At 31.2% G+C, this 25,292-nt stretch overlaps 2 protein-coding genes across 2 annotated transcripts; one reads left to right on the top strand and one right to left on the bottom strand.

Moving 5' to 3' along the window:
* Positions 1 to 378: 378 nt before the first annotated feature.
* Positions 379 to 12,483, bottom strand: LOC134726211 (outer mitochondrial transmembrane helix translocase-like). Its single transcript, XM_063590610.1, has 10 exons — positions 11,826 to 12,483; positions 11,573 to 11,614; positions 9,999 to 10,176; positions 8,782 to 8,850; positions 8,381 to 8,469; positions 7,604 to 7,646; positions 6,526 to 6,722; positions 5,839 to 5,889; positions 1,028 to 1,173; positions 379 to 499 (listed from the first exon to the last, which is right to left on the bottom strand). The coding sequence occupies exons 1-10, from the start codon at positions 12,174 to 12,176 to the stop codon at positions 379 to 381; spliced, it is 1,287 nt and encodes a 428-aa protein (XP_063446680.1). The 5' UTR covers positions 12,177 to 12,483.
* On the top strand, positions 12,467 to 24,047 carry LOC134724731 (N-acetylglucosamine-1-phosphotransferase subunit gamma-like). Its single transcript, XM_063587926.1, has 9 exons — positions 12,467 to 12,578; positions 13,850 to 13,898; positions 14,531 to 14,665; positions 17,120 to 17,203; positions 20,874 to 20,967; positions 21,436 to 21,633; positions 22,017 to 22,172; positions 22,578 to 22,707; positions 23,752 to 24,047. Exons 1-9 carry the CDS (start codon positions 12,476 to 12,478, stop codon positions 23,829 to 23,831), a joined length of 1,029 nt encoding a protein of 342 aa, XP_063443996.1. The 5' UTR covers positions 12,467 to 12,475; the 3' UTR covers positions 23,832 to 24,047.
* Positions 24,048 to 25,292: the final 1,245 nt, after the last annotated feature.

Raw genomic sequence — 25,292 nt, 5'->3', positions numbered from 1 at the left:
CTTTTGTATAAAAAATATTCCAAATTAATGATTTTACAAAAATCTGCATGGGTTTATCTTTTGAAACAATAAAATGTAGGTATGTCTTGCCAAAGAATAGATGCTTATACATGTAGTAAGTGTTCAAAATTTGTATCCCATTTATCTCTCAAAGGAACACATAAAAGTATATTTTTTAAAACATACAAATATTTGAACTGATTGGGTGGAAAATAGCTTGTATACAATCAGCTTTTGTTCAAATATTTAAAAGCAATGAATAACTATCTTCCATAATTTAATTGCAAGTATATAATACAATCATCTATCAAATTACTGTAACAGTAAAGACAAGAATAATACAAAAATTTACAACTTTCAATATTACTTTTTAATTAATCAGTCTAGTAACGGATAAGATAAACTTCCAGCCATTAATTCCTTGGAGTCCTTTACTTGATGTATTCCGTATTCAAGGTCACTCATGTTCATATCTCTCAAATCTGATGTTGGTATCTCACTGAAAAATAAATTAAAGAAACTGAACTAATAACACAAAGAAATATTCTTCTTAACCATTCAGTAATTTTCAATCATTATACTTGATTAAATTATTTGCAGTACATTTAAAACTGAACTAATCTTAAACTCTAAATTGCTGCATAGTCAACTACTCAACCCTTCTGACATAGTATTTAATTAAAAATAGCAAAATATAAAGTTATAACCTAAGAATGTTCCTTTTTCCACAGGTAGTTAAGCTTAGAACTCATAGCTTTTATGTTTTCTAATATTACTTTTTGTTTATTTATTGTTTTTGAATTCAGATTTTTTTATTTGCCTTTTAACCTAGATTTACCTTTCTATCTACCAGCTAATGTCACTCTTCAGCAGCCAACAATTCTATCCTATATCCTTTCAGTTAGATATTAATTATAATTTAGTACACAAAAAGTAAATTTACTAGCTTACACAGGACATTTGATATTTTTAAAGATGAGACCTAGGGTAGTGGTATCAATAATCTACCTCAAATTAATGTACTTACAAAGCATCTACTCCATGTAAATTTCTATGAGCCTCTAATACTTCATGTACTCTGTATAAAGCTGCTTGTCTACATCCCTCCTTTATATCACTACCAGAAAACCCATCTGTTAAGTCACCTAACTTGTTCAAATCTATATCAGCTACCTAAAAAAGGGAAGAAATAATCTAGCTTACTTGCAAGATTGACTTCATCATATTATTTCATATAAAACAGTTGGATTTTAATAAATTTTATGATACAGAATATATTTATTTAAAATTTGAACCTCCCTCTAAGAGATCTTGATTTCCAATACATTTGATAATTCTATAAGGATGTTCATAAAAATATCAAAGTTGTGTTTCTACCACTTTTAACTGTCCCACATTCAAATATTTATAATATATTTCATCTTTGTAGTAAGTTGACTATTTTGATAAAGTGAAAAAGTGAAACTTTTGCTAGTTGTTTCTGTCAACAGTTTTAATATTGTATAAGTTTGTGATTAGATCCATTTAAGAAGAATAAGTTATTATAGGTTTGATGATATTTGATGTACAGTTGCATAGGAAATTGACATATCTCATTTCCAAAGAGACTATTTGGCCCCTGCCCCTCCAGTCATGGTCGATTGACTGAAACTTTCGCAAAAGAAGGTGGAATATTCAGAACAAAAATCAAACTAATGTCATAGGTCTTTAAAAAAACAGGTACAACTTATAAATGTAATCTATTCAAACTATAACAAGATGCTGTCACAACGACAGCAAACCAGATTTATTAACATTTATTTGTGTCCTGCCAATATCACAAGAACCATAACTGATGAACGGTGAAAGTGAAAATTGTCAATATCAAATTTGACCTCAATTTTGTCATCAGTATCAACATATCAAATTTTGAAATGCTTAGGTTGAATGGTTCGTGAGTAAATGCAACAACATGAATGGAAACGCCATTTTTCAATCTTCAAAGAACCATAACTCCTGAACGGTAAAAGTCAAAATTGTCATTATTGAACTTGACCTTCATTTTGTTGTCAGTAACAACATATTAAAATTTCAAAAGGTTTGGTTGAATGGTTCATGAGTAAATGCACGGACACACCATTTTTATACGACCGCAAATTTACAAAAAATTTTCGTCGTATATTGCTATCACGTTGGCGTCGTCGTCGTCGTCCGAATACTTTTAGTTTTCGCACTCTAACTTTAGTAAAAGAGAATAGAAATCTATAAAATTTTAACACAAGGTTTATGACCATAAAAGGAAGGCTGGTATTGATTTTGGGAGTTTTGGTCCCAACATTTTAGGAATAAGGGGCCAAAAAGGGCCCAAATAAGCATTTTCTTGGTTTTCGCACTATAACTTTAGTTTAAGTTAATAGAAATCTATGAAATTTTGACACAAGGTTTATGACCACAAAAGAAAGGTTGGGATTGATTTTGGGAGTTTTGGTTTCAACAGTTTAGGAATTAGGGGCCAAAAAAGGGCCCAAATAAGCATTATTCTTGGTTTTCGCACAATAACTTTAGTTAAAGTAAATAGAAATCAATGAAATTTAAACACAATGTTTATGACCACAAAAGGAAGGTTGGTATTGATTTTGGGAGTTTCAGTCCCAACAGTTTAGGAATTAGGGGCCAAAAAGGGCCCAAATAAGCATTTTCTTGGTTTTCGCACTATAACTTTAGTTTAAGTTAATAGAAATCTATGAAATTTTGACACAAGGTTTATGACCACAAAAGAAAGGTTGGGATTGATTTTGGGAGTTTTGGTTTCAACAGTTTAGGAATTAGGGGCCAAAAAAGGGCCCAAATAAGCATTATTCTTGGTTTTCGCACAATAACTTTAGTTAAAGTAAATAGAAATCAATGAAATTTAAACACAATGTTTATGACCACAAAAGGAAGGTTGGTATTGATTTTGGGAGTTTCAGTCCCAACAGTTTAGGAATAAGGGGCCAAAAAGGGACCCAAATAAGCATTTTTCTTGGTTTTTGCACCATAGCATTAGTATAAGTAAATAGAAATCTATGAAATTTAAACACAAGGTTTATGACCATAAAAGGAAGGTTGGTATTGATTTTGGGAGTTTTGGTCCCAACAGTTTAGGAAAAAGGGGCCCAAAGGGTCCAAAATTAAACTTTGTTTGATTTCATCAAAATTGAATAATTGGGGTTCTTTAATATGCCGAATCTAACTGTGTATGTAGATTCTTAATTTTTGGTCCCGTTTTCAAATTGGTCTACATTAAGGTCCAAAGGGTCCAAAATTAAACTTAGTTTGATTTTAACAAAAATTGAAACCTTGGGGTTCTTTGATATGCTGAATCTAAAAATGTACTTAGATTTTTGATTATTGGCCCAGTTTCAAGTTGGCCCAAATCGAGGTCCAAAATTAAACATTGTTTGATTTCATCAAAAATTGAATAATTGGGGTTCTTTGATATGCCAAATCTAACTGTGTATGTAGATTCTTAATTTTTGGTCCAGTTTTAAAATTGGTCTAAATTAAAGTGCAAAGGGTCCAAAATTAAACTAAGTTTGATTTTAACAAAAATTAAATTCTTGGGCCTCTTTGATATGCTGAATCTAAACATGTACTTAGATTTTTGATTATGAGCCCAGTTTTCAAGTTGGTCCAAATCAGGATCTAAAATTATTATATTAAGTATTGTGCAATAGCAAGTCTTTTCAATTGCACAGTATTGTGCAATGGCAAGAAATATCTAATTTCACAATATTGTGAAATAGCAAAATTTTTTTTAATTAAGAGTTATCTTTCTTTGTCCAGTATAGTAAGCAAGAAATATCTGCAAGAATTTTTTTTAATTGGAGTTATCTTTCTTTGTCCAGAATCAACTTAAATCTTTGTTATATACAATATACAATGTATATTCACTTTTTACTACCAACTGATAAATTTAAATAATCTTTACCATTCAGTGATAACAAGCAGTTTTTTTACATCTTAATATTTTATGATGTATTTTAATGAGTAGTAATTGTTGCAAACTCCATTAGAATATTTTAATTGAAATTAGTTTTGGAATAAGGGAAAGGGGGATGTGATTAAAAAATTGGGTTCAATTTTTCTCATTTGAAATTTCATAAATAAAAAGAAAATTTCTTCAAACATTTTTTTGAGAGGATTAATATTCAACAGCATAGTGAATTGCTCTAAGAGAAAACAAAAATTTTAAGTTCATTTGAATACATTCATTCTGTGTCAGAAACCTATGTTGTGTCAACTATTTAATCACAATCCAAATTTAGAGCGGAATCCAGCTTGAATGTTGTGTCCATACTTGCCCCAACCGTTCAGGGTTCAACCTCTGCGGTCGTATAAAGCTACGCCCTGTGGAGCATCTGGTTCAATCTTCAAAGAACCATAACTCCTGAACAGTAAAAGTTAAAAGAACTTGACCTTCATTTTGTTGTCAGTAACAACATATTAAAATTTTAAAAGGTTTGGTTGAACGGTTCATGAGTAAATGCACGGACACAACATTTTTTAAACTTTCAAGAACCTTAACTCTGGAACGGTAAAAGTCAAAATCGTCATTATTGAACTTGACCTTCATTTTGCTGTCAGTAACAACATATTAAAGGAGTAGGGGCATTAAGGCCTTGTTTTGGCACAAGAAAATTAAATGTTTGATAACTATTCCAAATTGGCACATAACGTTTAGAAATGCATAGGGACAAGAAATATATATGAAAAACATTTAGATTTTTATTTGATGACATCACAATTACGTCATGATATGTACTGTTTTCACAAAACCGATGAAAAATACAAAATTTATGCAGTTTTCTCTCTTTAATTCCGTTGTGAAAACATCCTGCGCAGCCGAGAAACAACAAAATAATTTAACAAAAGATTTATTATAACTATTGGCATAATCTCACCAAATATAAAGTTGTTTCTTAGGTGCGCACATACTTTTTAAGTCTAAAATATACTTCAAATTTGATGAAAAATCAGGAAAATCACGAAATTTAACAAAATATGCAAATGAGGTTATGATTTATTGCCATGGTAACTTGTTTCGATGTTAAATTTGTTTTGTTTTTCTTAGTACCTTATTCCTTAGACAAGTTTTCAGTAATTTAAGAATATGTATGATAACTTTAAAATTTGCAGTAATTTTTGGGCCAAATAAGGGCCTTATTGCCCCTACTCCTTTTAAAAGGTTTGGTTGAACGGTTCATGAGTAAATGCACGGACACAACATTTTTTAAACTTTCAAGAACCTTAACTCTTAAACGGTAAAAGTCAAAATCGTCATTTATTGAACTTGATCTCCATTTTGTTGTCAGTAACAACATATTAAAATTTAAAAAGGTTTGGTTGAACGGTTCATGAGTAAATGCACAGACACGACATTTTTTAAACTTTCAAGAACCGTAACTCCTGAACGGTAAAAGTCAAAATCGTCATTTTTGAACTTGACCTCCATTTTGTTGTCAGTAACAACATATTAAAATTTTAAAAGGTTTGATTGAAGGGATTATGAGTAAATGCACGGACACAACATTTTTTAAACTTTCAAGAACCTTTACTCTTGAACGGTAAAAGTCAAAAATCGTCATTTTGAACTTGACCTCCATTTTGTTGTCAGTAACAACATATTAAAATTTTAAAAGTTTGGTTGAATGGTTCATGAGTAAATGCACGGACAACATTTGGTGGATGCTGCCCGGCCGCCGTACATCCCCAAATCAATAACTGACATTTTGTCACAAAAAAACGGTTAAAAATCAGTTTTATGATATCTGAGAAATCAACAGTTTTTTGAAGACTATATATTAACTGTATACCAACCTGTTCCTCTTCTAGTATTATTCTCATGATATGTTTTCTCTGCTCTTTTGCCTGAATATACAAAACAGTACATGAATAATTTTTTTTTTTTATCTAACTAAAATAATTCATAAATAGTCAACCTTTAAAATATTGGAAAGTAAGCATTTATTCCCTTACAACATCATGTTTTACAACGTCGTGGAAAGATTTCATGCACTTGAGGCAATATTTCAAAAGTGTATATCAAAAATGTTGCAATTAGATGACAGCATCTTTATACATTGTAGCTACTTTATTACTTCTAAATAAACACTGAATTGAATCTACCCATTATTCTTTATGGTTTGAAATACAGAATGAGCCTCAGTGTCTAATGTTAAACATCTGTAGAGGTTTGAAAAATATGATTCATATTCTTTGAACTAACAATATCCAACCATATAATAAACATACTGTGAATTCATTTATTTTTATGGGTACCAATTTTTGGTGGATATTTGATATCAAGGTTTCGCCAAAGGCTGCATAGGAGACTACATAAAATTTGTATTAGTTGAACATTTAAATTTATGGTTCACCTGTACCCTCGAAACCCACAAAAATTGGTATCCAATGAATAATAATGAATTCACAGTATGAAAGGTCAGATAAGTTGAATTGAAATTATCCTGTTCTACTACAGTGGTTGTAAAATGATTGACTTACAGGTTTTCCAATCTTAAACTGGCAAGGCATTCTCCTGAGTATAGCAGCGTCTACATCCTGGGGTCTGTTTGTAGCCCCTACTATCATAATCTGACACTGGGGGTCCGTTATAATACCATCCCATAGACTCATAAACTGAGTTTTAATCATAGCTGTAGCCTCGTGATCAGTGGAAGATCTTGATCTTAGGAAAGAATCTAAAATTTTTTTTATTTTTTTATTTCAAAATTCCTATTGGGAACACATTATATATGAATGAATAAATTATTGTGCAACCTGAATTACATAATATAATATACATGTATTTGTTTTGTATGTTATGATCTATATTACATTATTGTAGTAATTAAACCATTCTTAAAACATTTTTGCCAAAAAATATTCAATTTCAGATGGTTGAATTAAATACTGTATAATATGGTAAAGTTCAGCAGCATCCTTAATTTCTAAAAATGTTTGGTTTTTTTTCTTCTAAAGGCTTGTATCTACAATCAACCAAACCATACACACAATCCTATCTGTAACTACCCATAATTTGTATTTTTAAATAGCATTCTCTATTGAAAAAGGCTTCATTAATGAAAATTTTATAATTCTTAATTTCATCAACCCCTAGCATGCTTATGTAAACGTCAAAGTTAGGCGACTGTAATGTAGTATGTAGTTCTCATTGGTTGCTACTTGTCAGCCTTGTTTATTGTTTTGTCATAAATCAGGCTGATGGATTTCTTGTTTAAATTATTTACATTCTGTCATGTCAGGGTTTTTTATAACTTACTATACTATTTGACTTTTGCTCATAGTTGAAGATGGTATGGTGACCTATAGGTGCTTACCTCTTTGACATTTGGACTCGTGTGGATAGTTGTCTCCAATCTCCTATACAGACAGATTTGTCGTCCTAGGAAAGGATGACAACCCTGTCTGTATGGGAGATTGAGTTGTCTCATTAACAATCATACCATATCTCCTAATTTGTATATTTTTATATTGGTAGCCATTATCATGATTTTTCATAGAGAGTAATAAACCAGTTCAAGTTCTATTTATTCAAATTGAAATCTAACATTAATCATACCTATTTCATCTACGAATATAATCGCTGGTTGTAGCTTCACTGCCTGCAAGCCACACAAATAAAAGAAAATAATCAGAATCATGTTACAGGTGCATACAACTGACAAATTGTAAAATAAAAATTATAATTTATAAGTTCATACAAATAAATTCCATACTTTCCCAACATTGTACCAATACTGTGTATGTAACTATACTTTTTGAATGACACTGTCAAACATAACTTGAAAACCAAGTGACCCTTCCATTACATCTATGGACTATGGTAAATTATTGTAATATCATAGACACTTGTGGTTTTTGTATTACTGAGCAGCTTTCTTCTTTTATTTAATCCAAATGAATTGACATTTTTTAAATATTGCAATTTTTTATTCAATGATGAGTTAATTTGATTTATTATCTGATGAATATATGAAGTGAACATCATTAATAGGGCATCAAGTCATTGATATAAATTAACAAAAATGACAAGTAGAGGACAGCATACAATGTTTAAATATGAACATATGGTTAGCTTTTAATTATGGTTAATATAATTTGTATTTTTTTGCTCTTCCAAAACAAATTATTGTAGCTTATCCTACACTGTATTAATTTTCTGAGATAATGAATACCAGTATTGATTTTTAACTAAAGTTTCAAGCCTAATATTTTTCTTTTTTTTCATCCTTATTTAGCAGAATAAAGATGACATTAATAGTGTTTCCTTTTTTATCATTCCTCTAGATATGAGGCAAAACTTTCTCTCTCTTATGAATATCTCTTAAATACTGACCAATGAAAACACAGCCTCAGCACGTTTCTGGGATTCTCCATACCATTTGTCTACTAATGAAGAAATCTGAAGGTTGATAAATCTACACCCTGAAAGTATATATGTGTTTTAAAATTGGACATTTGGATCAGACGAAAGAAATTAATATACTGAATTACTGAGCTGAAAATGATTCACAATCAATCTTATGTTAAAATAATTGAGACAGGTCATTCTTTAAAAGCTTACTTTTTTTAAATGATTTTTTGGGGAAAAATTGTGATACATAAAAAAACTTAAATGTAAATAATTTCGGTATAATGTGTATTGTGAAAACAATATATAATCAATTTTTTTTGTTTTTTTTTATGATTCATTATTTTTACCCTCTACCTCAATTTACAACAAAGAGTAGTTAGTACCTGCTGCTTTTGCTGTTGCCTTGGCAATCATGGTTTTTCCACAGCCTGGAGGTCCATACAATAACATCCCTAATTAAAATAGTAACAGATTTGGTTATTTTCAAAACATACACAAACTTATAAATATAACATTTCATAAACCCTTTTCTTGTAAACTTTTAAGTTTTTTTTAAAAAAGTGTAAATTTTGAAGTAAACTCATGACTCCTTCTAAGTTTATATTACATTTGTCATATTTTACGACATTTTATCCTGTTTAAGGTGGTACCCAACACTAGTACTAAAATTAATTTGGCTCCTTTAATTTTCATTTAATTTTGTAAAAGTACTTACTTTGACCCTTGAACAAAAATAGAAATATTTCAAAAATTTTGAACCAACCGTTTTGTCAGAAAAATTACACTGGTTATATAGCAGTTTGACAAACACCGATTTTGATCATTGAGAAGCTTAATATTCCTTTTACAACACAACGTAATTAAAACGCTTAGCTGACTTTACAGAGTTATCTCCCTGTAGTGTTAGGTACAACCTTAAATGCTTTCCACGTTCTAAGTTAAATTATTTCAAACTGCTCAAAACAGCATAAAAATGATGAAATACAGTATATAGATTACCAAAGAAAAACTATTCACCAAAGTCCAATGGATAGGGATGTACTTTAGTTCTTAACATTGTTAAACAGCCTTGTTAAACAGTCAGGAGCCTGTAATTCAGTGTTTGTTTGTTATGTGTTACATATTTGTTTGTTTTTCGTTCATTTTTTTACATAAATAAGGCCGTTAGTCATGTTAGTTTTCTTGTTTGAATTGTTTTACATTGTCTTATCGGGGCCTTTTATAGCTGAATATGGGGTATGGGCTTTGCTCATTGTTGAAGGCTGTACGGGGACCTATAGATGTAAATGTCTGTGTCATTTTGGTCTTTTGTGGATAGTTGTTTCATTGGCAATCATACCACATCTTCCTTTTTATATTTCACTAGGAGCAAAAAGAATGATATCATAAATTTAAGTCCAAATGACCCATAGTTACACATATGGGAAACATAGCAAAAGAATAATTAAAAGTAATAACATGAAATACAAAAAAAAACTAGATGAGTTCTGTTTGAATATAAAATAAAATATGCATCTATTTTTGTATCTTAATTTGATATGTGGAATTAAAATCTTGATTGATTTTTACTTCTACCAAATTTTATTTCAATTTTCTATACCTTTTGGTGGTTGGAGAAGTTTGGAATGAAGAAATAGTTCTCTTCTCTTGAATGGAAAGATGACAGTCTCTTTGATTTGGTCGATGACATCTTTAAGACCTCCAATATCATCCCATGTGATCCCCATGGATACAGGGTCAACAAGATTCACAGCAATGCATAACTCATAATCTGAAAGCTATATAAAAGATTTTATGCTTCAAATATGTTTAAGAAAAACAAAGGAGTAGTGCCAAAACCATCAGAAAATGAAAATTCCAAATACTGGTCAAGGATAAGATATGCTTAGAAACAAGTTACCCTGTCAATTGCCATTTTATGCAGTTCAATTGATTGTTGATCTATCATGATTGCTATAAAAGTTCAGAGGTTAATACCTATTTCATGTTAAGGTCGAGAACCAATTTACATTAAATACAATAGATCATGTAGTATATATAAAAAAGAAAATGTGGCCAATGAGACAACTATCCACAAAAGACCAAAATGACACAAACATTAACAACTATAGGTCACTGTATGGCCTTCAACAATGAGCAAAGCCCATAGCGCATAGTCAGCTATAAAAGGCCCCAAGACAATGCAAAACAATAGACCACTTTCGAGTTCATCCGTCACCGGAAAAAACTCGTCAATTATACGCATCTTTATCACCTTCATTTGTGCGTTTAGGGGCGTCGTCAGTTCCCTTCCAATGTTGAGCGACTGGTTGGAAAACTATAATTCTATATTGTACGAATTATTCGGCAAATTGAATTCTCAAAATTGACAATCAACACTGCTGTCATTAGGGAATTGTCAGTAAGTACCTACAGAGCAACCATTATTTCTAGTTTATCCTGCACAAAGACGATCACTAAGACGCTTGATGAACGTAAATAGTGCAGGGATACAGGCGAGCCCCTCTATCTGGTAAATGACGTCATATAGGCGTGCAAAATTGACGAGTTTTTGCCGGTGACGGATGAACTCGAAAGTGGTCTATTCAAAGGTAGGTCCTACAAAAGGGGGTCCACTTGTATGATGGGCATAGAATTTAGAACATCTCTGGAAAAAAGGATGTTGAATGAGGTCAGAAATTCTGCTTTGAAACAGACCAACTACAGACCCCTCAAACATTTCTTGTCAAAGAGTTGTTTCAAGGGCCCCTAAGCATGCAAAGAGCTTGATACTATCTCTACATGAGGCAGAAGATTTAAGGTGTCCATTCTCACAAGACAAGGCTTAAAATTTATTCAACACACAGTGCCAGTGGAACATCCACTTTGGCAAGAGCTATATTGCCCGCCATTAGAAAGATCAAAAGTAAACTGATTTCTGTACCCCCATCACCCTGAGATGGATTTTTAACTGGTTAAGAAGAGGATTTTAAAGAAAAAGTTGAAAGTGTTAAAACAAATTTACTAACCCTTCATACATACATGACATGTATATAACTTTAGAGTACTTTTCAAATTAAGCTATATATTGTTAAAGAGTTTTCAGGAAAGTCAATAAATTTTAATACATTGAATTTGTGATAAATCAGTTTACAAGAAGTTCAATATAAAAGCTACTTAAAAAATTATACTAACCTTAACATCAGTAACTCCTAGTCTTTGTAACATCATAGCAGCCTGTATAAAACATAAGATTAAAACTAGCATGAAAAGTTTACTATATTTACTAAATGAAAAAACTGTCAGATATGTTATAAAGACCATTTTATTTCTTTGAAGCTTGCATTTTCTGTGTAAAAATGTTCCTCTATAAATAAAGCTTGAATTGAATTTTGATTTTGAATAAAAATTAAAAATAAACTCAAATCATTTAAAAAAATATAATTACCTTTTGGTGAGCTGCTGACTTCTCTTTTCTCGTAGGATCCAGTGCATTTGTCAGAAGTTTAACTAGAAAATATGAAAGACCAATAGACACTACTAAACTTAGGCCTGTTGAAAGAAGTTTTCCAATCATCATTCGTACGGCTGGGTCATCTGGAACTGGAACTTCAGATGTGTTATTTACAGCAGTTTGAACAGCGCCATTTGTCTGGCTTGCAACCTGTTCGAACCTTATAACTGAATTCAACTTTGAAAATCCAGATTTAAAAAAATCTGCTAGTGAAGTTTTGATTGGGATTAATTTGTCATCAATCTCCTGAGCAGTTATTCTAATTGTTTCTCCTAATTTAGACATCCTGTCAATGTTTACTCTGATGGACGAAGTAAAAATGAAGTTCAAAATCAAAATATGGCAATTTCACTCTGAAAGTCAAATAAAAACCTGATGCAACATCACTTGTCACATTATTTTGCAAATAACAAACAGTTATCGGTAAGTTCTTTGGTATTGCTGACCATAAAAATTTCTTCTTTTCTTTTTCTTGTGTCCAAGTTAGAAGTATGTACTGACTTATTACGAACTCCGACTTATTGACAGTGTCACTGTGGAGCATGGGTCATTTCTACTTTCACTTTGAACGGAAGTTGTTGAAAATGAAAATAGATAAGGGGGAGATAATTCATCAACAATTTGTAAAGATGTGCAAGAAAATCATATTTTACCTTCTTTTTCATACATATTTTACCGTTTTAAAAGGTAAAATAATAATAAAACATGCAAACACTGAACAATGATATTAATACATGCAAACACTGAAAAATGTGTCATTGCTCAAGCATTCTGTTGATCTAGAAAGGATTTTAAAAAGAATTGCTTCGTTCTAAAGTTCAGTTGCTCACCCAAAATCTTGAGGTACATAATTATGTATACTGTCCAGTGTGAAGCTGATGTGAGGCTACCATGGCAGTTGGGAGCAAGGAAAGAATTTGTCCTCTCTCTTAGTCAGAATCAATTTCCATCCCATGCTAAATAATATAATATAAAATTATATTATCAGTATATATAAACAAGTCTAAATTGAAAACTATACACCTTATCCTGTTAACGCTATTTGAAAATCTGTGCTGTTTGAGCCGAGGTTCTGCCCCGCTTGTACTTTTCAATACATATAAAACTCACTTTTCCATTGTGACATCAGATATTTTCTATTGTGGGACTCAAAATTTTACTGGAAGCTTTGAAATGTCAAGTAATGGCGCACAAATAGCTTGTGAACATTATTTTTACAAATAGTTTACTTTATTTGTCATGTGGGGTACCCCATTCTTACAATGTACTCTCATACATGTATGGACATTTGTCATGTGGGGTACCCCATTCCTACAATGTACTCTCATACATGTATGGACATTTGTCATGTGGGGTACCCCATTCCTACAATGTACTCTCATACATGTATGGACATTTGAAGAATGTTGTGTGAGTCAAACCAGAAGTGTGCTTTTAAAATATAACATGTATAAGTTTTGTTTGTAACAAACAAATTATAATTTGGTGTTTAATTTACAATCAAAGCCCCATTAAAGACCCATTGTTGGCCTTTGGCTGTTGTCTGCTCGTTGGTAGGGTTTTGTCTCTTTGACATATATTCCCCATTTCCATTCTCAATTTGATACGATATTAAACTGAAAAAGCAACAAACCTGAAAATAGGCAGCTAGAATAATGGCAATTGAAATAAAGCAACTGAACAATCTATAATAAGGAACCCTGAGAAACAAGAAACACTAAGTTTTATGAACCACACTATCAAACGACAACTACTTAACATCTAGCTTCTGTCTTTGGACAGTTGCAATCAAATGCTTTCCTTTCACTTGATCTGCTTCACCTTCTCACTAACAATGCTTCATATTTATAAAATCAGCTGTTCAATATATTGCTTTATTATCCCTATGCAGAAAATCAACTAATTGATGCATACATGTACCCATAACACCTTTAACATCTTGCCTATTTGTTTTACAGGTATTGAAATGGTTAATATGAAGATAGTTGAAGAACCATCAAGCTATGGGTAGGTACCTAGCTCTGCTTTCCTAGTTTGCACATTTTGTTATGACAATTATTACATTGTATTATAACTTACTGAACATTTAAGATTTTTGCTCATTTTTAAAGCAGAACATTGATTTATAGTTGTTAAAATCCTCGTCCTTTGGTCTCAGGTAGATACATGTAGTTTGGTATTCATACAACATTCTATTTCATAACAAATTTAAGTATTTGCTAAATTCAAAAATTAAAAACAAAAAATGTCTCACTTTAGATTAAACAACCGAAAATTTGAACGCAAAACATTAAGTTCTGATCCACCAATGATGCCAGTCTAAGATTTTACTTTACTGAAAATTTGTAAACATGTTTGGCATGTATATATAGTCCAAAGAAGAAAAAAAACATCCATAAATATATGAAAAGATCTTTCGATTGTATTAGATAATTTTCATGACTTTTCATCATCTTTAACATCAGTGATAAAAGTGAAGTTGTCAAATTGTGACCCCATATTTCTTGTAAGATAAGAACATTGACATATATTTTCTAAACTAGTGTACAATCTTTTAGAAGATTTTAAGTAAAATCTATAATACTTAAATCTAAGCATCTACTTACAAACTTAATAATTATATAAGATATTTTTTTTAGAATGAACAATTTCAACAATCAGCAAACCCAACCAGAAGACAACCGGTTGAAAATGAGAGTTTCTCCATCCAAGTTTTCTGGGCCTCAACACCTAACAAGATTGGTCAACACATGTTTTAGTAAACAAATAGATTCGTAAGTTTAAGACACCATTGTTTATGTTCGCTATGTCAACAAATGTTTTAGTAAACAAATAGATTCGTAAGTTTAAGACACCATTGTTTATGTTCGCTATGTTAACAAATGTTTTAGTAAACAAATAGATTCGTAAGTTTAAGACAGCATTGTTTATGTTCGCTATGTCAACAAATGTTTTAGTAAACAAATAGATTCGTAAGTTTAAGACAGCATTGTTTATGTTCGCTATGTTAACAAATGTTTTAGTAAACAAATAGATTCGTAAGTTTAAGACAGCATTGTTTATGTTAGCTATGTCAACAAATGTTTTAGTAAACAAATAGATTCGTAAGTTTAAGACAGCATTGTTTATGTTCGCTATGTCAACAAATGTTTTAGTAAACAAATAGATTCGTAAGTTTAAGACAGCATTGTTTATGTTAGCTATGTCAACAAATGTTTTAGTAAACAAATAGATTCGTAAGTTTAAGACAGCATTGTTTATGTTCGCTATGTCAACAAATGTTTTAGTAAACAAATAGATTCGTAAGTTTAAGACAGCATTGTTTATGTTCGCTATGTCAACAAATGTTTTAGTAAACAAATAGATTCGTAAGTTTAAGACAGCATTGTTTATGTTCGCTATGTCAACAAATGTTTTAGTAAACAAATAGATTCGTAAGTTTAAGACAGCATTGTTTATGTTCGCTATGTCAACAAATGTTTTAGTAAACAAATAGATTCGTAAGTTTAAGACAGCATTGTTTATGTTTGCTATGTCAACAAATGTTTTAGTAAACAAATAGATTCGTAAGTTTAAGACAGCATTGTTTATGTTCGCTATGTCAACAAATGTTTTAGTAAACAAATAGATTCGTAAGTTTAAGACAGCATTGTTTATGTTCGCTATGTCAACAAATGTTTTAGTAAACAAATAGATTCGTAAGTTTAAGACAGCATTGTTTATGTTCGCTATGTCAACAAATGTTTTAGTAAACAAATAGATTCGTAAGTTTAAGACAGCATTGTTTATGTTCGCTATGTCAACAAATGTTTTAGTAAACAAATAGATTCGTAAGTTTAAGACAGCATTGTTTATGTTTGCTATGTCAACAAATGTTTTAGTAAACAAATAGATTCGTAAGTTTAAGACAGCATTGTTTATGTTCGCTATGTCAACAAATGTTTTAGTAAACAAATAGATTCGTAAGTTTAAGACAGCATTGTTTATGTTCGCTATGTCAACAAATGTTTTAGTAAACAAATAGATTCGTAAGTTTAAGACAGCATTGTTTATGTTCGCTATGTCAACAAATGTTTTAGTAAACAAATAGATTCGTAAGTTTAAGACAGCATTGTTTATGTTCGCTATGGACAATGTATATAATTATTACAGACTTTGTACACATGACATTGTATATCCTTATTTACCAGTACATTGTAACCTGCCATAAGACACCGGATTATTCCAACACCCTGCTTCATCTGACATCATTTTCTGGTCTTAAAGTGGAATTATTGTTCATAAAAATATAGTATATATACCAATACACATAATTAACAGCGCCTAGTGATGTTTTATAGCCTGACCGGTTTCGGTCCATAAAGGACCTTCATCAGAGGCAGAATGGTGGATTAATGTTTGCACCCTATTTATATAGATATGGTAACCGGCGGTTGAGTTGACCGGCGGTTGAGTTAACCGGCGGTTGAGTTAAATGGCGGTTGAGTTAACCGGCGGTTGAGTTAACTGGTGAAAAATCCCAGTGGGATTTGCCATGGTTACAAATATCTATACTAAGCTAATGTTCATGTTTCAGTAAACTTTTTGACATGTTACGGTAAACATTTTTACATTATACGGTAAACATGTGACCTGATGATATAACCATATTTGGGCTTTAGCATTGGATAAAGGGTGTTTTAATAATTTAAGAAGTACATGGTAATCATTTAGTCTTGATCTTTGGCTTATGATACACCTAAATATCAAGTCTTGGAATAGTATTTCATGGTAGTTATGTGATCTTGATATTTGGCTTATGATACACCTAAATATCAAGTCTTGAAATAGTACTTCCTAGTAGTCGTGCAGTCTTGACCTCAGGCTTATGATACACCTGTATATCAAGTCTTGAAATAGTAATTCATGGTAGTCATGCAGTCTTGATCTTTGGCTTATGATACACCTAAATATCAAGTCTAATAACAGTATTTCATGGTAGTCCTGCAGTCTTGACGTTTTAGCTTGTGATACACCAAAACATCAAGTCAAAACTATTCCCCCCACTGATACACATAGTTAATATGGCTTCTACTAACGAAAACTCCATTTGGAGTTAATGTGTTTAGAGACTACTTATGTCAGTACACCTTTCCTATATTGCCTGAAATTATTGTTCATGTTTAACAAATAAGTGAAATTTTAGATAGAAAAATTAATACGTATATGTGACTGCTTCTTTTTTGCAGATATACATATAAATTATGTCCATTTTCGAATGTATCACAACATGAAGAATCATACAGATGGAATCCTTATAATGGAATTCTGGGGTAAGATTAGATTATTGTGTAAAATTTTGATATACACATATTTTCATTGATTGTCTCCCTTTTAAACCATTGCACATTCACTTCTCTAAGCTGGTGATAACAGAAATAGAATGAAATAAAATACAGATATTTTCTGGAAGCTACAAAATTTACCATTTAATCTTACAGGTGCTATCAAATTATATCTCCTTATTCAGACATAGTTTTTAACCGGATTTTTGTGACAAAAATGTAGGTTATTGATTTGGGGATGTACGGCGGCCAGTCAGTTGGGCGGGCGGCAATCAAATGTTGTCCGTGTATAACCCATGAACCCTTCAACCAAAGCTTTTAAAATTTTAATATGTTGTTACTGACAACTAAATGAAGGTCAAGTTCAATAATGGCGATTTTGACTTTTACCGTTCAGGAGTTATGGTTCTTGAAAGATTGAAAAATTGAGTTTTCAGTCGTGTCCGTGCATTTACACATGAACTGTTCTACCAAAGCTTCCCATATTTTAATATGTTGTTACTGATGACAAAGTGGAGGTCAAGTTCATTAATGACGATTTTGACTTTTACCGTCTAGGAGTTATGGTTCTTGAAAGATTGAAAAGGGAGTTTTCAGTCATGTCCGTGCATTTACATGTACTCATGAACTGTTCTACCAAAGCTTCCCAAATTTTTATATGTTGTTACTGATAACAAAATAGAGGTCAAGTTCAATAATGACAATTTTGACTTTTACTGTTCAGGAGTTATGGTTCTTGAATGATTATAAAATGGCGTTTCCATTCACGTTGTTGCATTTACTCATGAACCATTCCATCTAAGCTTTTCAAATTTTAATATGTTGATACATGACTGATGACAAAATGGAGGTCAAATTTGATATTGACGATTTTCACTTTCACCATTCTTCAGTAACGGTTCTTGTGATATTTCCAGGACACAAATAAATATAAATAAATCCAGTTTGCTGTCGTTGTGACAGCCTCTTGTTGGTTATTTATCAAGTTGGAAAAAGCTGAATTTGTTGACATTTCATTTTTAACCAGATTTTTGTGACAAAAATGTCGGTTATTGATTTGGGGATGTACAGTGGGCGGTTGGTCGGTCGGGCGGTCAGGCAGGCGGCAATCATATGTTGTCTGTGCATTAACTCATGAACTGTTCAACCAAAGCTTTTCAAATTTTAATATGTTGTTACTGACAACTAAATGAAGGTCAAGTTCAATAATGGCGATTTTGACTTTTACCGTTCAGGAGTTATGGTTCTTGAAAGATTGAAAAATGGAGTTTTCAGTCGTGTCCGTGCATTTACACATGAACTGTTCTACTAAAGCTTCACAAATTTTAATTTGTTGTTACTGATGACAAAGTGGAGGTGAAGTTCAATAATGACAATTTTGACTTTTACTGTTCAGGAGTTATGGTTCTTGAAAGATTATAAAATGGCGTTTCCATTCACGTTGTTGCATTTACTCATGAACCATTCAATCTAAGCTTTTCAAATTTTAATATGTTGATACATGACTGATGACAAAATGGAGGTCAAATTTGATATTGACGATTTTCACTTTCACCATTCTTCAGTAATGGTTCTTGTGATATTGCCAGGACACAAATAAATATAAATAAATCCAGTTTGCTGTCGTTGTGACAGCCTTTTGTTGGTTATTTATCAAGTTGGAAAAAGCTGAATTTGTTGACATTTCATTTTTAACCAGATTTTTGTGACAAAAATGTCGGTTATTGATTTGGGGATGTACAGTGTGCGGTTGGGCGGTCGGGTGGTCAGGCGGGCGGCAATCATATGTTGTCCGTGCATTAACTCATGAACTGTTCAACCAAAGCTTTTCAAATTTTAATATGTTGTTACTAACAACTAAATGAAGGTCAAATTCAATATTGGCGATTTTGACTTTTACCGTTCAGGAGTTATGGTTCTTGAAAGATTGAAAAATGGAGTTTCCAGTCCTGTCCGTGCATTTAAGCATGATCTGTTCTACCAAAGCTTCCCAAATTTTAATATGTTGTCACTGATGACAAAATGGAGGTCAAGTTCAATAATGACGATTTTGAATTTTACCGTTCAGGAGTTGTGGTTCTTGAAAGATTGAAAAATGGAGTTTCCAGTTGTGTCTGTGCATTTACGCATGAACTGTTCTACCAAAGATTCCCAAACTTTAATATGTTGTTACTGATAACAAAATGGAGGTCAAGTTTAATAATGACCATTTTGACTTTTACCGTTCAGGAGTTATGGTTCTTGAAAGATTGAAAAATGGTGTTTCCAGTCGTTTCCCTGCATTTTCTAGTGAACCCTTTTACCAAAGCTTTTGAAATTTTAATATGTTGTTACTGATGACAAAATAGAGGTCAAGTTTAATGACGATTTTTACTTTTACCGTTCAGGAGTTATGATTCTTGAAAGATTGAAAAATGGAGTTTCCAGTTGTGTCCATGCATTTACGCATGAACTGTTCTACCAAAGCTTCCCAAATTTTAATATGTTGTTACTGATGACAAAATGGAGGTCAAGTTCAATAATGACGATTTTGACTTTTTACCATTAAGGAGTTGTGGTTCTTGAAAGATTGAAAAATGGAGTTTCCAGTCGTGTCCGTGCATTTACGCATGAACTGTTCTCTAAAGCTTCCCAAATTTTAATATGTTGTTACTGATAACAAAATGGAGGTCAAGTTCAATAATGACCATTTTGACTTTTACCATTCAGGAGTCATGGTTCTTGAAAGATTGAAAAATTGTGTTTCCAGTTGTGTCCGTGCATTTTCTAGTGAACCATTTAGCCAAAGCTTTTGAATTTTTAATATGTTGTCCGGTTTGCTGTCGTTGTGACAGCCTCTTGTTTGATTTATATATATTTTTTTTCAGCATTTAGTCACTAATTTTACAACAGTGTAATAAAGTTAAAGTGACCACAAATATACAATTAATATCTCTTATTATTTATATATATGTAATAGATACTTGCCACAATGTAAGCAAAGGGGAGATAATCTTGCATTCATAAACTGAAAGTTTTAATAATTAGGATCCACATAGTAAATTAATGGCATCTAGGTAAACTTCAACAACTTATGCTGATTGTGTTTAAACCTGATATTGATAATACCCTTGTATAAGACTTGTGAAGCAACATGGAAATTATATTTTAAGGAATATATAAATTGCAACTATTTCTGAGCTTGGCATAATTTCTAATCATTTTATATCAATACCATAAAGAAGATTTTTTTTTTTTGCCTTATTCAAAAGAGAAATTATAATAATGAAACATTTATAATATTGATAATACATGTAATAAATCAACAGAAAGTTATTCAAAGAAGAATTTAACCTTTTGCAGTTCTAAATAAACATATTTCTGAGCTTGGCATAATTTCTAATCATTTTATATCAATACCATAAAGAAGATTTTTTTTTTTTGCCTTATTCAAAAGAGACATAACAATAATGAAACATTTAAAAGATTGAATAAGACACATAATAAATCAACAGAAAGTTATTCAAAGAAGAATTTTACCTTTTGCAGTTCTAAATAAACATATTTCAATGAGATCACCAAAAAAACATTTGATTAAAATGGTCAATTATCCACAAAATATTGACAGATTGTCTTAGGGATATAGTAAACACAAATTTTATACATTGTTATTTTGTAGTGTTTGGCAGGAATGGGAAATTCATAATAATACCTTTGTTGCCATGGTGATGAGAGAGGGAGATAACTGTGGAAACTTATTTAGATCAATGAAGGTAAAAAGTGAGACTTCAACAATTGTCACATTTCTGCTGAATATAAAAAAGAAGATGTATTAGGATTGCCAATGGTACCACTCTCCATACGATACTAAATGACACAGAAATTAACAGCTAAAGGTCGCTGTACGGCCTTCAACAAGTAGAAATGCCCATACCGCATAGTAAGCTATAAAAAGCCACGAAATCACAAATGTAAAAAAAAGTAAACAAGAAAAGTAAAGGCCTAATTAAGCACAAAATAATAAGCAAAAATCAAATATGAAACAAAGTAATAAACGACAACCACTGATTTACACTGGCTTCTGACTTGGGACAGGCACATTTATATAGAATGTGGCAGGGTGAAAAATGTAAGCTGGATCCCCAACTCATTTATGCTTCTTATCTTTACATTTTAATTTTAGATCTCTATGTTGTTGTAGAATTAGTTATGAGAAATATATGCTTATTTTGATTTTGCAGGTTTTTTTGAGATGTGGAAATAAAAATGAAATAGTGAATGTATCAGAACCCTCAACATGTCAGTATCACATGAACTTTAATACTCCTTACGCCTGCCATCCTCACGCCATGCTGGTGTTCCCCACACTATCGGAGGAGTTACGTAATGAGTGGGAGTTAATAGAGGGAAGACTAGTGAACGAAGAAATTACAATTCAGGTAAAAACTTTACCATATTTTCTTATTTGACTAATGAAAAAATGTTAGAGTTCACTGTGAATTATATTGTCAGTTTTAAACAAGCAGCATGATTCATTTGAAACATTATATTTTTTTCTCTCATATTTTTTTTAAATTCTTGATTTTTTGTTGCAGTAAATGATGGTATCATGTTCAGTGCTTGTCATCCGTTGATGTGGTTCATTAGTTTTTCTTGCTTTTTATATAGATTAGACTGCTGATTGTTTTTGATTTGAATTTACATCAATAATTTAAAGACAATGCTCATGTTCTAGGATTAGGCATCAGTGAGCTGATATGCAGTACTTTAAATGAATTATTGCCTACCAGTTTAATAAAATGTGTAACTCTTATGATTTCAGGGATATCAAAAACGATTACATGCTTTATTTGAGAAAGCTGGATATTATCTGTCAGGCACAGCAAAAGATAAATTATCAAAAGAAGCTGTGAAGAAAGAAGAAAAGAAAGAAAAAGAAGAAAATGGAGAATTTGATACATTATATCAATGCACACAGGTATGCTGGAAAGAGGGAATGATGCCTTGAAGACCCATTGGTGGACTTCTGATGTTGTCTGGTCTTTGGTTGTTTTCTCTTTGACATGTTCCCCATTTCCATTCTCAATTATATACTATATACATGTATAATATATTATATACTATATACATGTATAATATAATGCCCGTGAAGATTTTATCAAGAAAAAAACTTATATATACACACTTTACATTTGTAAATGCTTAAAAAGAATATATTTGTTACTTTTTCAAAACACTTAAAATGCCACTTCAGAGGTTGCTAGTTTTGTAACCATAAGCCAATCATTGTCCTCAATTTCTTCAACAATTGGCAAGTGTCTATATGATATGCCAGGCTTTAGATAATATTTTTCAAATTGTTTTTTAAATTTATACTTTATAGGAATATCAGAAAATTAAACAACAATTAGATGCCTTAAAAATGGTGCTTAAAGATCCTATGGTAGATTCAAAGACAAAAGACAGAGTTAATAAAATGGAGGACAATGATAAACAAAACAAAAGTAGTAAAGGTAGGTAACAGTTGCTTTAATTTCCTTTGTATTTGAAGCTTATGTTATTATCTACAGCTAACCATGACCCATATGAATAATTTTGGGTCTTAAGGACAATTTAGAAAGCTTTTGTGATAAAAAAAACCAAAAAAACAAAAAACTTATAAGACATATTCAAAAAGAAATATTTTGACTTTGATGAAGAGAAAACATTCTAGAAAACATAAAATTTCACAATTTAAAAGTGTATACATTATATAGATTTACTTTTTTTAAATTAAATTCCTAGCAAGAAACTGCCTCAGAAATATCCATTTTGATCTTAGGCAACATATGGAATGCAGACTTACTGTATCATGACTTGTGTACCACATGGTTTTTTTTAATTAGATTTGTTTACAATGCAAAAGAAGAGCAACATATAAGAATTAAAATAACAGCGTTTCATTAAATTTAGAAATTATTGTGTTTTTTTTTTATTTTGTGGACAATGCAACAGGGTGAGAATAATCGGGACTCTCATTTTGAAATGTGACACATATATTTGTATGCAGCCTTTCCTTTAGTTGAAATAATTATTCTTGCATTTTGGTTTGACAAGTCAAAATCGCAATAATAAATGCATATGACTATTTCCGAATTAACAGTATTTCAACCTGGTAGTAGAAACAAACTTCTAAATTATCTGTAGCATTACACCAAATACTATAAATTCAATAATGAATGGGTGCATTTACTATTGCTAATGCTTGTTCTCTGACAAAGCTGTGAAATCCAATTAATGTGATTACAAATACTTTTTGAATGAAAGTGCTCTTGAAATTGTCAATGCAAGATTTTGTAACTACAAACCTGATGCTGTTGCATTTTTCACATTAATAGAAATAGTGCAATAATTTCTGAATTTCCAGTAGAAATTATTATCTCATTAATTTGATCGACATTTAATTAATGATTGTATTAAGTCTTACAGATAAAGCTGTAACTGGATTTCCTGGTTTGATCAATGATTTGTGATGCTGCTAAAATTTAAATATAATCAAATTTTCTTTATCTTTGTAGGCAGCAGTAAAAGAAAGAAGTTTATATCCAAGCTCACAAATTTAATGTCTAAAAAGGATAATACACATGGGGAAAGCTAAATGATTTTATCCTGGTTAATCTTTTTATATTTCTATTTTTTTATTTTAATAACAATTCTATTTGAGGTAAAAAAAAAAAATTTAAAATATGTGCGACCATTGTAAAAATGTTTGTTAGGCAATTGTGAAATCTGATTTTCGCACAAATGGGAATATTTGTGATAGTAATTTATTTGTGCAAGTGTGTATTGGAAGGCCATTTTTTAATTTTCAAAATAATTAAAAAAATAGACATGTTTTTTTTACATATTTTATTTGCACATACATGTATAACTAACATATCAAATGTGTAATGGCAAATCCAGATTTAATATATGAGAGTCTAGGACACCACATAATGCAAACAACCATTTTATGTATGTTACAAATGAAAATAAAAATTATGGATGTTTGGGTATACAAAAGATTTGTCAACCCTCCCTACACCCACCAAGACTTCCCACATGTTTTCCCTGGAATAGCCCTAACAGACATTAGGTTATCTGATATCCTGTGGATTCATGTATTTTTGTTGATAATCAATTTTCGTGGATTGCTGAAACTTGTATATTTGTAGATACTTGATTTCCTGTTTTTGCTAATCTCTGTAAGCATTGCCTATTGAAGATATGGTATTCGTTGAACATTTTGATTTGTGGTTTACCAGTACCTGCAAAACCAACGAAAATTGGTATCCAACAAATAATAATGAATTCACAGTAATATATGGTAGTGATATTACTCGATTTATTTCACTTGACTGGGCGGAGTTTAACCGGTTCGCTCATATTAAACCAGTCCATCTATAGATAGATGTTTTAGGATAAACTCATCAATGAAGTGTCTAGTCATTCTTTTGTAAATTCCTTTTATGACACTGAATGGTGATTAGAAATCAGTATTAATTATAACGGCAATCATCCTTATCACACACATCTTCAAATAGACTGTCCACATGCAAATTAAAACGTTAGCTCCGCCCGATCAGTTGAAATAACATTGGTAATACCATGTAGGTTTTAACTTAGTATGTGGTTTTCAATAAATGGAGTGGTACTAAGTCTGAATGTTTTAGGACCTCAAATGAATGAAATAAAGATGAATTAAATTTGATGGTTAATCGTATAATTTTCAAATCTCAGTATAAATCATTAAAAAGGACCATCTTCAGCATTCAACAGTGGAAATCTATTATTGACATACAGTTTTAACTTCTTGTGAAAGATGTTTCAAGATTTGATGAAATGAAATAGATCTCATGTACAATATTGAATCACATGAACATAACAATCATTTGACTGCCATATTAAGTCAAATGAACATGTCTTATTAAATAATAGGAACATGTCAAACAGTTCATATTGAGTAACAACAACATATCATATTGAGTAACACAGACATGTCGTATTGAGTAACACGAACATGTTATATTGAGTAACACGAACATGTTATATTGAGTAACACGAACATGTCATATTAATT

The sequence above is a fragment of the Mytilus trossulus genome, chromosome 7 (assembly GCF_036588685.1).
Source record: "Mytilus trossulus isolate FHL-02 chromosome 7, PNRI_Mtr1.1.1.hap1, whole genome shotgun sequence".
Taxonomy (NCBI): Eukaryota; Metazoa; Mollusca; class Bivalvia; order Mytilida; family Mytilidae; genus Mytilus; species Mytilus trossulus.
This window is presented reverse-complemented; position numbering and strand designations above follow the sequence as displayed.

Bases quoted from the DNA above. Each gene is read 5' to 3' on its own strand.
- LOC134726211 (XM_063590610.1), bottom strand. From the start codon at position 12,176: ATGTCTAAATTAGGAGAAACAATTAGAATAACTGCTCAGGAGATTGAT. The intron at 10,177-11,572 runs GTTAGTATAATT...TCTTTTATATAG, and splicing joins TAGGAGTTACTGATGTTAAG to CTTTCAGATTATGAGTTATG. The intron at 6,723-7,603 runs GTATGATTAATG...AAAAAATTTTAG, and splicing joins TATATTCGTAGATGAAATAG to ATTCTTTCCTAAGATCAAGA.
- LOC134724731 (XM_063587926.1), top strand. From the start codon at position 12,476: ATGAAAATAGATAAGGGGGAGATAATTCATCAACAATTTGTAAAGATG. The intron at 14,666-17,119 runs GTAAGTTTAAGA...TCTTTTTTGCAG, and splicing joins TTTAGTAAACAAATAGATTC to ATATACATATAAATTATGTC. The intron at 17,204-20,873 runs GTAAGATTAGAT...GTTATTTTGTAG, and splicing joins CCTTATAATGGAATTCTGGG to TGTTTGGCAGGAATGGGAAA.